This window comes from Halyomorpha halys, unplaced genomic scaffold (genome assembly GCF_000696795.3).
Source record: "Halyomorpha halys isolate HHAL.00 unplaced genomic scaffold, Hhal_1.1 Scaffold455.1, whole genome shotgun sequence".
In the NCBI taxonomy this organism is placed as follows: Eukaryota; Metazoa; Arthropoda; class Insecta; order Hemiptera; family Pentatomidae; genus Halyomorpha; species Halyomorpha halys.
The window spans coordinates 694,660-707,767 of record NW_027111717.1 but is presented as its reverse complement, the minus strand read 5'-3'; the positions used below and the strand labels follow the sequence as shown (position 1 = coordinate 707,767).

The 13,108-nt window shown below is 31.9% G+C and overlaps 2 protein-coding genes across 9 annotated transcripts in view; one reads left to right on the top strand and one right to left on the bottom strand.

The window, feature by feature from the left end:
• Nucleotides 1-13,108, bottom strand: part of LOC106682966 (dystrophin) — a 616,519-nt gene that overhangs the window by 397,114 nt on the left and 206,297 nt on the right. The gene's annotated exons all lie outside the window — the stretch shown is intronic.
• Nucleotides 4,424-5,256, top strand: LOC136796312 (uncharacterized; the record flags this gene model as incomplete). Its single annotated transcript, XM_067049738.1, is given in 1 exon segment — nt 4,424-5,256. A coding segment is annotated over 1 exon segment (687 nt), but the record flags the coding sequence as incomplete, so codon positions are not given.

The following is a 13,108-nucleotide window of genomic DNA, read 5'->3' as shown; positions in this document are numbered from 1 at the left end:
AGGTATTCTTCAATTGTTTGGGTTAGGTCAGTATGTTAATATTTTAACTTCCACTTAGCTATAGAACAAGGGAAAATATTGTGTAAAATTTCGAACTTCAGTATTCCACTGAAACACAGGTTTTAATTTTCCACGAGTAAAAAGAAGCAAAGTCTCGCAAAATGGTTTATAAGTGAGTGGCAGACCTATCTCAAAAGTTGTTCGAAACTAATTTTTTTTTTTAATAATTTATTTATTGTTATTTACAACTGTATACATATATACACATCAAGTAAATTTGCTGTAAGTGATATTATGGCATGATACAAACATGTGGAGAATCTATCCATTGATAGAACTCAAAAACACAAAATTACAAATTTAAGGCGTTAAGTTTGTTAATTCGGCGTTACGTCGATTTTATTAACAAACTTAAGGCGTTAAGATTGTCAATAAAATCGACCGACTTTATAGTTTCTTTTTTTCACATTTCTTCAATTTTCTCGAATATGGAGAGCAGAAGTGGTTATAAAATAAGTTATAAAACCAGTATAATTATAAAATTTAACAATGCTATTTGTCAGTATAAAAAGCTTCTGTTCGAATACATCATTCCACATCTATTTAAATGGTTTTTCTATATTAATAAATAAATTGATATTTTAGTACAAGAAAATTCATCTGAAAGATACAAAACTGTAAAGGTTTCTAAAGATTAGTTATAAGGCCGTTTGTAGCCAGGGAAGTTAAGGCGTAGCCTTTATCTACCTCTTGTTGCAGCGGCACCGGTTTGAATCCGGCCTTGAGAGTCTACATTTATGAAACCGACCCTTTCACCAAGGTTAGAATAGGGTGATATCTGACAAATAATAAACAATGGGATTTTCATTAGACTACTAAAATCCCCAGGTCAAAACAATGTATTTAAGCCCTATTAAAAGATTATCTGTCCTGTATGTCACCGATCTAGCCCAAACCAGATATTCCTTTCATAATAAACTCCCTAAGCATCCAAACCCAATAGTTTCTAACCTTCGTCTTCCATTGCGGACGATCCTCTGAGGCGCCTAAAATAAGATGACCAGGAGACCTTATAATATAAAAAACGTCATTAGAGTGTTACCAATGGGTAGTTTCTCTACACGCCACAATCACTAAATTATAACTTACATCAAATTTAATTAATGCATTATTATGTACAGTTGTAAATTTCAATAAAGATATTTAAAAAATATTATCAATAGATTTTGCTAAATTGAGAAAAAGAGAGGCACATTTTTTTCAATTTTGTGTTTTACACTTTACTTTTCAGTTATATTTTAACAAAAGTTAAAGAGAAATGCCTAATCTTTAACAATAAAACTACAATTTATACTCGATACTTGTACTGAAAAGAAAAGCCGACTAAGTATTCACAAAATTAAGATTCAAAATCTCTACAATAAAACCATTAATAACGACTAGAATCAGAGAATGGACAGGGGGACTAAAATTGGAAACTGGATTTTTTTATTTATATATTTAAGTTTCATGGTTATACTTAATTTATATTTTTTAAAATAATATATTTTGGTTTTGACTCAAATCTTTGAATGGTATAATTCGATTTAAGAGAGTGAGTAGCTCATTGGTAAGACACTGTGATACTGCAAGGACCCGGGTTCGAATCCGGCTGTGGTAAACAATTATTTTCTGTTTCACTAGCTGTGAGTCAGCCCTATGGGTTCGGAGGCCCTCCTAGGTCCACCCAGCACCCAGCTTCATAAAGAATGTACCTTTAATTGGGAGAAAATCTGGCGGTTGAGCTGGATCTTAAAAAAAAATGACCTTGTAAAACCGTACTTCCTCACAAAGTACTCCCTACTCTTCATGGGTTTTAGCGGTACAGATTTAAATTGGAAGAAGATAGTTGACCTAATGAAGTAGAAGATAGATTGTAGAAAGACAGTCCAGGTGGAGGTCAATGAAATATAATAAATAATAAAATAAATAAATTAATATTAAAATCTGCACCGCTACCCAAGAAGGGTTACGGATTCACTTTGTAAGGAAGTACTGTTACTCGACCAACGGTTGTGCAAGGAGGTGATTGGGTCAGAATTATGCTCGACCGCCAGAAAATATAATACGAATATAATAAATTACAGATTTTTTTTTTTTATTTGAGTTTAGAGAGACGGGGAACGTGTTATGGGCTTTCAAAATCGTACTTATAACCGGAATCGACGACAACCCAAAGAGTATTGAAGCTAACAGTTCTAAGTTCTTTAGTTCAGAACTCGAACCCGACCACCTTTGGAATAACTCCGATTCGAACTAGAACCAGGTGCTACTAAGAAGTCCACTAAAGCGCCAGAGAGCCGTCCAGAAATACCCGGCTATGTATAGCAACATCGCTTGATGAGGAAGCTATTAGACCACTCGGTCTGGTTCAATGGCAGGCAGTCCGTCCTAAAGGTAAAGGAAAATGAAAGCGATCCACGAGTGGCCTAAGCTCAAGATAATTTCAATAGACATCTTATGCTGAAGCAATGAGCTAAAATTGCAGTAAATCATACAGTACGCAACCAGTCATCATTGTAAAGTAATCATTGCCACAAAAACGAAGCAATAATCCTACGGTCGACAATAGACACGAAGCATTGAAAGATCAAAAAATATTTTACTCAATGTAGGACAACAAAATTACTATCTCAATAGGTCCTAAAGAAAATGAACTGAGAGGAGATTTCGGTAACGTGAGGCTCACTTTGAAGCTCATATGCATTTAATTAAGGCCCCTCATATATTTCATATTTATATATATTTTCAATTAACATAAATTAATTAAAATAAAAACTTAATTAAAACAAAAATTAAATAAAAACTCATTTAAAACCTGGCTAAGATAAAAGAAAATATAATACTCGACTCCCTGAGAATCATTAACCACCACATGCATGGAAATTATTGAGTAATGCAGTCATCCAGGGGAAGAATGACATGCATACATTGCATATCATATTTGCTACTTTATTATTTTTGTATATATTTATTGTATACTAATTATAGCATAGTTTGTTGATTTTTAAAAATCTAAATTTGTTACTTAATATAAAAAAGATATATATTTATTTTTCATATCTCTATCACTATTTTATCCATTATTCTGTTAAAGACACATTGGGTTGAAGCCAAAATATCAAAGAGAAAAAGAAGGGAAGAAAAAAAAAGAGAGAGAAAAGAGAAAGGATAGAAAAGGAGAGAAAAAAAAATATGAAAAAGAAAGAGGAGAAAAAAAGATATTTTAATGTTACATATCCCTAATGTTTATGATTATCGTTTTAATATTATATACTTGTCTAGGCTTATTTATCGTAAGATTAAAATAGTGTCTGATTAGACTAAAATTAGTATGCTCTATGATTGGCAACCCAATGAAGTTAGTCGTGGCAGCACAATTTATGTGGCAATACATTTATTTGTTCCTTTATTATTGTAAATTTAAATTCAATCGAACCATAATAATCATTCATAATGAACATTATAATTTATTGATCAGGATAATGAGAAATATAAATTAATTTAAAGTCATTTCATAATTTTTTTCGCTTTTCTTATTTCAAAGTTTTTATTTTTCGAATATGTATATTTACGATTTACCCTTTTTTTTTTTTTTACCTATCAATTTATAGGGGAAAAATGGACAAGACTGATTATTAGAAAATTTCTTTTCTAAGAATTATTTTAATTTTAATTCATTTCAGTATTCAATCAATACTTGAATCTGTAAGTTTATTGTCACCAAAAAAAAAAAAAAAAACCCAACACTTTTACATCCTACAACCAGAAAGTTTTGAAGTTAGTTTGAACATATTACACAACAAAAGGAGAATCTAAAAGAATTTTAAAGGGATGAACTCTGTAATGTGGAAGATGTACCTGATGTAAGCTATGTGTATCGGTACATACCTCCAATACATATCAAACTGTAAGTAGACTCGAGGTAAATATTGTGTTACCTCGAGTCTACGAGGTAACACAATATACTAAATTAATATTGTATTTTGAAAATAGTATTCATTATATAGTATTCGCCAGAGCTGATTGTGTTCCATAATAACTGATATTTATAAAATGGTAACGAATGTTACGACATAATAAGCTTAAGGCCAACTCGAATAAAATAACGAAGGAAACCGCAAGATGTCATGACCCTGAACGGTTTATCTTTTTTTTAAATTAGTTTCCAAAGGCACTATAAAAGGATGAAGTAAACTTCTAAAGCCAGAACAGTACTATAGTAGGAACAGACGAGATGTGGGCAATAGTAGTGTTGTATGTTATAGGCGCAGTAAGCCAAGCAGCGGGAGATGTCTACTACGCCAAAGCTCCAGGGTACAACTACTACCCAGTTGATAGGGTGAGGTATTACCCCCATCCAGAGGTACCAGTGGCTCCTGTACATCCTCAGTACCTCTACAAGCATGCTCCAGAGTATTACCATTCCGACGGTAAGATGGCGGCTGAAGAGTACTATGGCAATGATGGGCTGAAGAAATCCGTTCACGACGTTCAACAGTCAGCTCTCAAGGCAGTTCATGGAGAAGGTGGAGATCACAAAGTCTACGTCGATACAGCAGGAAAGCACGGATACGAGCATGGAGAAGCAGCAAGGAAAACTGCCGACGAAGGAGTTGTCGCTTCCGGCAAGACGAAGGAGTACGACACAGCATTGACCAACGGCTATGGCGAACAAGAACACGGAGGATTCAAGAAGAGTCACAAAAATACAGGTTTTCACAGATCTTACCACAAAGAGGAGTCAGGCAAGGACCACCAATACGAAGACGTGGATCACAAGGTTGGGGAGGAAAACTTCGGCAAGGCTTACGGGGACCTGTACGGAGAGGCTGGACGAGAAGGGCACGCACAGGCCAATGGCGAAGCTGGGTACAAGTACCTGACGTCTGGTCGGGCGGGAGAGGGCTCCGGGCTTAGGTCTGCGGCGGTCCACGACTCCAACTACGGGCACCACGGCAGGGAGGACTACAGCCGCGACCGGGAAGTTGCGCTTCGCAACGGGCTCGCAGGGGCCTACCGCCGCGGGCAGCACGGGCACGCATTCGCCCGCTACGAACCCTTCTACTGAGTGCATCTGCTGCAGTGAACTAGCGGCATCCTCTGTACTGTTTATAGGTTTATACAGATGTCACTAAGTAAATAAAAGCTACTAATTACATAGTTTGTTTTCCTAGATTTACCTGATAATAAAAACATTGTTATTATGATAAATAAATTGAGCATAATTATAAAGACAGAAATAAAAATTGATTGAGTGCATGAACCCTTCTCAACTAAATAAGAATTCAATGATTACGTATGAGCTTACCATTAAGAAATATAAATACGTATGAAAAAGATGCTGTAAGATTTAGAATTTTCTATTGATTTTTCACAAAATACAATGAAACATTTAAAAGTAGTTTAAATAAGTGAAATAGCAAATATGTAAGCATTTTAAAACAATAAAAGAACATAAACAAAGTTAAGCAAATAAGAATATAAATAAATAATATGATAACAAAAATAAATATATTTTGTGTTTTTTCAAATATTTCCAGGTTGGTGCACAAACAACCTACCTGGAAATAAATATAATTTTCATCCTCAGTCAATTTACAGCCTCCAAAATTAATCATAAACAGCATTTGATTTTTTTTAAGACAATAACATAAGCATTTTTTTTTAAACATGATATTAATGGAACCAACTAAATAATAACTATAATATATTATCTTTATATCATATTTAAAAAAATAATTTTACAAAGGAATAACAAAACTGAATCCCTCTCAGAATTTTCGAAAACTAAATTTATAATAGAATGTTAAATACAATGATTATACTACTGAAATATTTAACAGGAAAAAATGTTTAAAAATATAATGTTTAAAAGATAATGAAAGAGAATTTGATTATTTTCATTCATCACTGCATAATTTTACCATAAAATTATGTTTATCTCGAAATATCCCATAATTTTGAAATGACAAATTTCCTCTTATTTCTTTAAGTTATTATTATAAGGTAGAATTTCTTTGTTTTATTTATTTGAAATATAACTAAAATAGTAATTAGATTGAGTCAGTTTAAATACAGTACTATTTTATGATTTATTAAAAAATAGTATGAGAAAACTAGAATATAAAAACTGAACTTGATACTACAACTTAATAATAAACAATTATTGTAAAGTAAAAGGTACCAACTGAACTTGAAATAAAATTGATAAAAAAAAAAATACTATGAATCAGTACGAGCCAACAATGATAAAATGATGAAAAACTTCAGCTTATAAATTTAAATTTTCATTACATTATTTATTTTTGAACAATTGTTTAAACAAGCAAATGAAAAGTGAATTTTTTCTCATCTGATATTAATGTAATAAAAAATAAAACAAAACAGAGAATCACAAGAAAAAAATTACAAATAACAAATGATGTTTTATGATTTTGTTACAAATGTTTCATTTCTAAATGTATGCTCAACATAAATGTACAAATGTACATTACATTATGCAATACTAATGTATGCACATTACACAATAGAGGAAAGAATCGTCCTACTGTTGAAACGGATAATACATATATATATACCTGTGTTTGTACCAATTTTAGTTTAATGTCAGATCTAATATTAAATGAAAATATTAGTTATGTTTATTAATACTCTTAATGTGTGATAGAATGATACAAGATTTAAGATTAGTGAAATCAGGTATTGGTTCCGAAATCGTTATAGGTTAAAAAACCTTTCAATTTTTTCCCCATCATAATTTATGTGAACATATTATTTACAAACTAAACAGATATTAACACATAGGTACATTATTAAAAAATATTTTTAACTTCATTAAGTATTTATGATTGGAGAAGTTTGTCGGGGGGTGCGGTCAGCAAAGAATAACATAAATAAACAAAACCATATTTATTTATTATGGTTTTGTTTATTTATGTTGTTCTTTGCTGACCGCACCCCCCGACAAACTTCTCCAATCATTAATCTACGGTCAACTATCTACACCTCATTAAGTATTTATAATTTCTTCTCCAGATAGGTTTATAAGAAATATTATTACTAACTACATATAAGAAGTTTTTGAAGGATTAAAGTTTGATCGCATCGTTTAATTATTGGTAAAGTTCTTTTGTTTATTTAATTAAAATATTTTCGATTTTTAAATATCTATCTCAAATTGATGTACGATTCAACAATATGTTTTCTTAAATCGCGCTCAGGAATTGCAAATCAACAATACAGCTATGTTTCAATATTCAATTAATGATAAAAATTTCTGAATATTTATTTATAACAAACATATATGTTTGAGTAATTATTTATGTATGCTGAATATCTCCTCACAAAAACAAAGTATTTTTTCAACCCTAATTCCATTATAATGCTAAAAGCTTTCCACATATAAAGCCATATATCCTCTCGCCGAATTCATGAGAGTTCTACCATCAGTATAAATTTGCAATTTTAAACAACACAAAGAGAAACTTTTTTTCCTTCCTCTTTCTCTAAAATATTTTGACTTTTCCGATTAATATAAAATTCAATTTAGTTTAATTAAACAAAAAATGTATTCATCAAATCTATGATAAAGAAATATCAGGATAATTTGGGATTAAATTATAACAAAATCCTATAAAGAATTAGATAAACAAAAATATGAAACAATAGTTATAAAAATAATAATAACCGTAAAATTTTTAAAAAATTAAGAAATTTGTAATAAGGAGAACAGAAGTTTGATGCCGATTCGATTCACACATAAGAAAGGTAACTTAAATAACGGACAACATAAATAAATCAAATGTACGATACTGATTTGCTAATTTTACCGTCTGAACAGTAGCTGGATAAGTCTCAAGCAAATATTTGTCGAGCTAAAATAAATAAGTCTGTCAAGTTCATAGATCAGAAGAGCTTCACAATTTCTATCGGATATATGATTACTTTATTTCAGTTCAATGGTTTGTCGTTTGAAAATAAAATCTACGGAAAATATTCTAAATTTATCATGGAAATACTTTTGAGCATGTGTAAAAGAGAGAATTTTATGAACATTTACACTGGATTATTTTTATACCAATCGAAAGTATTCTTCCAACTTTGGGCCAAATCGAGCGAGCCATTTTCGAAGTATAAATGAGTTAACAATGGGAGCAGAGAGTACATGCTAAAAGTGATATGGGAATATATACATCTACAAACACACACAATCCCTGAAAATTCCATAAAAATCAAGTACTATGCCCTAACATAGTTTTGATAACGGATACCATTGTACTTAAGTGTGTTGAGACGTCACTTTAGCAAAGTTAAGTATGCAGCGGTGCCGATTTGAATCCGAATTGAGAGGGTTAACTTTTATTTCGTAGCGGCCCCAAGTAATGAAATCATAATCCACCTGCCACTCTGGTTAGAATAAGGTGTTACATTAGAATAAACATACCTCCCCTTCATATGTCAGAAGTGGCCAAGGCTATGTTCCTTGATGACTAAAATGTAAAATGGAAGGAGGGGGGACGGAAATTTCTTTAATTTCTACAAGACTAACACAAAGCTTCCCTACCTTTGGTTGTGAGGAGCTAATAACACATTACACTTGTGAGATTTCAAAATTTCGAATACTGCTTAATATTCAAGACTACATAAATGAAACAACGAGTTAAAATGTAATTTGTTGATATGCAATAACTTTATAATATTTTGTAGGAAAATAGTGCCTGGTCTGTTTAGGGGATTGAGTATCTTTATTGGCTGAACCTATGAGTAGATTCAATTGAGAGAGACTTATCTCTTATGTACCGCCATCAGAATAAATTTCGAAATTCCTATGATAGTAAATTATGACGGTAAACGGTAGGTTGACTAGCCTATCTTTATGAATAGCATAACAGATTAATTATTTTAATTGCTAGCAATAACTATAGAATAGAAAAATAATTTTTTTCATCATATTTTTTGATTATGATTCTCCCAAATTAATAGGAATGAAAAATTATAAGTGGATTATATTTTTCACACTTGTAGATAACATACTATATGTATATAATGTAAGTATTAGGTTCATTTTAAAACTAAATTTCGAAGCATTAGGCTTAAAATAACTTATAAAACGAAATAGTCCATGGCAAAATGTTAAGTAGAATATAATTTTTAAAAAACCATCATATACATAAATTTTAAACTTAATTGGTATTTATTAATAATTGAATATAGTTTTTATTTAATATTACAGTGAAAACAGGAACTATGTAGATATTACCTTTAATATTAGAGTGACAACGAGAACAACGTAGACATTACCTTTAATAGTAGAGTGACAATGAGAATTACGTAGGCATTACCTGTATTATACTGACAACTACGTATGCATTACCTTTAATATTAGAGTGACGACGAGAACGACGTAGTCTTCACCTTTAATATTAGAGTGACAACTAGAACTACGTCGGCATTACCTTTAATTGAAGAAATTAAAAGACAGACCTGAAAGTAAGATTGTTCACGCTTGTATTCTTCGAGAACCTCCCTTTGTCACCAGGGATATCGTGGACTTTTTAACAAGAAAATCAGAAGAATTTATTTATAATTCCTATATTTCAAATAAGAATTAGGTACCTATAAAACTGTATCCTACAGAATAATTAAAACTGTTACAATATATACATAAGATCCAATTTACTATAGATTTGTTACTAGTATTTTTATTAATTGATTGATTTCACTTAATTAATCAATCAAAAATCTTGATATAACTAATACCGTATTTACTCTAAATGTGAAAGAATATAATAATAGAGTAGATGCAAGCTTCCGTATTTCTTGAATATTGAAATATTTCCGTAATATCATAAATCTAAATATAGAATAATACAACTAATGCATCATTGACATACGCTGAAGTATGTTATATAATTAATATTATCCCTGTCGACCTTGTAATTTATAACCAATTAATTATGAACTATCAACTTCTTTTAACTGACATTATGAGATGGAAATGACATAATCAGCAATAATTAATTAAACTCAATAAATAAAGCAATCAATGCATACCAAGTTTGAGCAGATGTACCATAGCTAAAAGTCAACAATAAATAAGAAAATGAGAGATACGCTAGCACAACTCTCGAAGTATAAAGACTTTCTAACTCAAATATAAAATAGCTACTGTGTTTTGACTGAAGTATAAATTAGAAATAATTTTAATAACACTTATGCATCCATACAAATACGCGGAAATGCGGAATGAACTAGATTTTATTCTATTTAGATAATCGTTCAAACTCCGATAGCAAATTAACGCTGGATTACAGTAAGTTAATCAATAAGAAAAGTGTAATCTGATAATATTAATACTTATATTTAGTATAATAATATCCATCAACGTAGAGCCTTACATTTGGAATCATTATAAGCATTAGTCAAATAAAGCAATATAAATAGTTTAATAGAACTATTTACATGTTTTTATTTTAATGATAACACAACAATATTTTTAAAAAATTAAAATTACTTTTAAATTGACGATCATTAAAGAGAGTTACACAATCTAAACATAATTACGAAATTAACGTTTAAGGTCATCTAAGATTTAATGGAAGGACAAACTGTTTCAGGTAACAAAGGAAACCACAAGATGCAATAATCCAGAACGGGGCAGTACTTTTTATTTGTATTAATCAGTCGATAAAGTCACTATAAAAAGCAAGGAACAGTTTGGAGTGTCAGTACAAATCAGATCTCCGGCTCGGTAAGTAGTTAATAATGTGGACTGTGATCTTGTTGTCTCTAGCAATCGTGGAATTAGTGGTTGGAGATGTCTACTACACCAAAACACCAGTGTACGAGTACTATCCGGCTGAGAAGGTGAAATTCTACGCTCATCCAGAAGTACCAGTGGTCCCTGTGCATCCTCAGTACCTCTACAAGCATGCTCCAGAACATTACCACTCCGACGGTAAGATGGCGGCTGAAGAGTACTATGGCGATGATGGGCTGAAGAAATCCGTTCACGACGTTCAACAGTCAGCTCTCAAGGCAGTTCATGGAGACGGTGGAGATCACAAAGTATACGTCGATACAGTAGGAAAGCATGGATACGAGCATGGAGAAGCAGCAAGGAAAACTGCCGACGAAGGAGTTGTCGCTTCCGGCAAGACGAAGGAGTACGACGCAAAATTGACCAACGATTTCGGAGAGCACGGACACGGAGGATTCAAGAAGAGCCACAAGACTACCGGATTCCACAAATCCTATCACAAGGAAGAATCTGGCAAGGACCACCAATACGAAGACGAGGATCACAAGGTCGGCGAGGAGAACTTCGGCAAATCCTACGGGAACCTATACGGAGAGGCTGGACGAGAAGGGCATGCACAGGCCAACGGCGAAGCAGGGTACAAGTACCTGACGTCTGGTCGGGCGGGAGAGGGCTCCGGGCTTAGGTCTGCGGCGGTCCACGACTCCAACTACGGGCACCACGGCAGGGAGGACTACAGCCGCGACCGGGAAGTTGCGCTCCGCAACGGGCTCGCAGGGGCCTATCGCCGCGGGCAGCACGGGCACGCATTCGCCCGCTACGAACCCTTCTACTGAGTGCATCTGCTACAGTATAGTGTTGTAGCAATAGTTAATAGAGGTGTTTTATGTTGTAGCTGTAGCATAAAAATAATAAATGGATTTTAGCCATTTTAAGTTTATATTACATTTGTCCTGTACCTAAGGAAATGCACCAACAATCAATTTTGTTTGTACTTGAATTGTTTAAATATAATTATGATAAAAATAATGTGAACAGATATAACCTATAAAAGGTCAGGCGTTTACTTCTGGAAGTACAGTTTTTGGAACAACGGATATATAAGCAGGTGATTTTTTTAAGATAACGCATAACCGCCATCACCATTGTGTTTTAATTATGGTTGGAAATATATATCTCCTTTATTAAAATTGAATATCAAATAAATGGTATCAGCTTTATTAAAACTGTATATCAAGCGCATGGTTTCAGCTTAATTCTAATATCAATATAAGCCAATTAATAACTTAATATTGTGAATGGTTATGTCACATATAGTTAGGAATATTTGGCATTATGAAAAAAAAAACTAACATTTTGCAGATACACCACTTTGACTTAGTACCAACGATATTTTATTACTACCATAAACTGACAGTTTACTATTAAAATTTTATTTGAAAAAATTAACAGTCTTACATCACCGGTCAAGCAGTGACCAAAAAAAGTTTTTCTATTTTAAACAAATTAAATTCAATAATTATAAAGACATCTCGGGAGAATCATCAAATCAAAAAAAAAAAATTAACAATAATTCAACTAAACGACAGAAGAGAAGGAATCTTTAGAAGGATGCATTGTTTGTCAAAATATTATAACTAATTTCATCACTTTTCAGACTTGACATTTTTACATCTATATGCTAACAATTGGGTTATATTGAATGTTTAATTTCAAATTATGGAGAAGGTGGTCAGAAGAAAAACAATAATAGTTAACAGCTATTTTTATTTCTATTTTGACCGCAATGCTAACAATTTGGATTTAAGTTTCAAACCATTATATGTTCAAAACAATAAACAACCTACTAAATTGATTCCAATGAAATCGTATAATCTAAATTTAATAGGAAAATTCTAAAATATATACTTTTCCTACAGAAATTAACGGCCATAAAAATATCTTATTAGATTCGAAATGAATAAAACATCGAACATCTAAAATATAGGTCGATTATAGAACAGTTCATCAGTTTATACTTCAAATAATTATTTTATTTCAATTCACAATTTTATAAAGATATCATTTAAATCTTTATATCTTTATCGTTTTTCTCTCTTTTCCGGAATTTGTCTTTATATTAAATATTTACACGACACCTACGTTTCGGATTCCTCCGTGTTCAGAGCATTTATAGAAAAGTAAGTAAAAGTCATGCTCCATTGTTTCCATTAACTTCTCTCTCAGTACTTTTCTCACCTTACTTATCTAATAATATATTATCTATATAATATATATTCTGTTTATATACATATCTTCTTGGTCGAA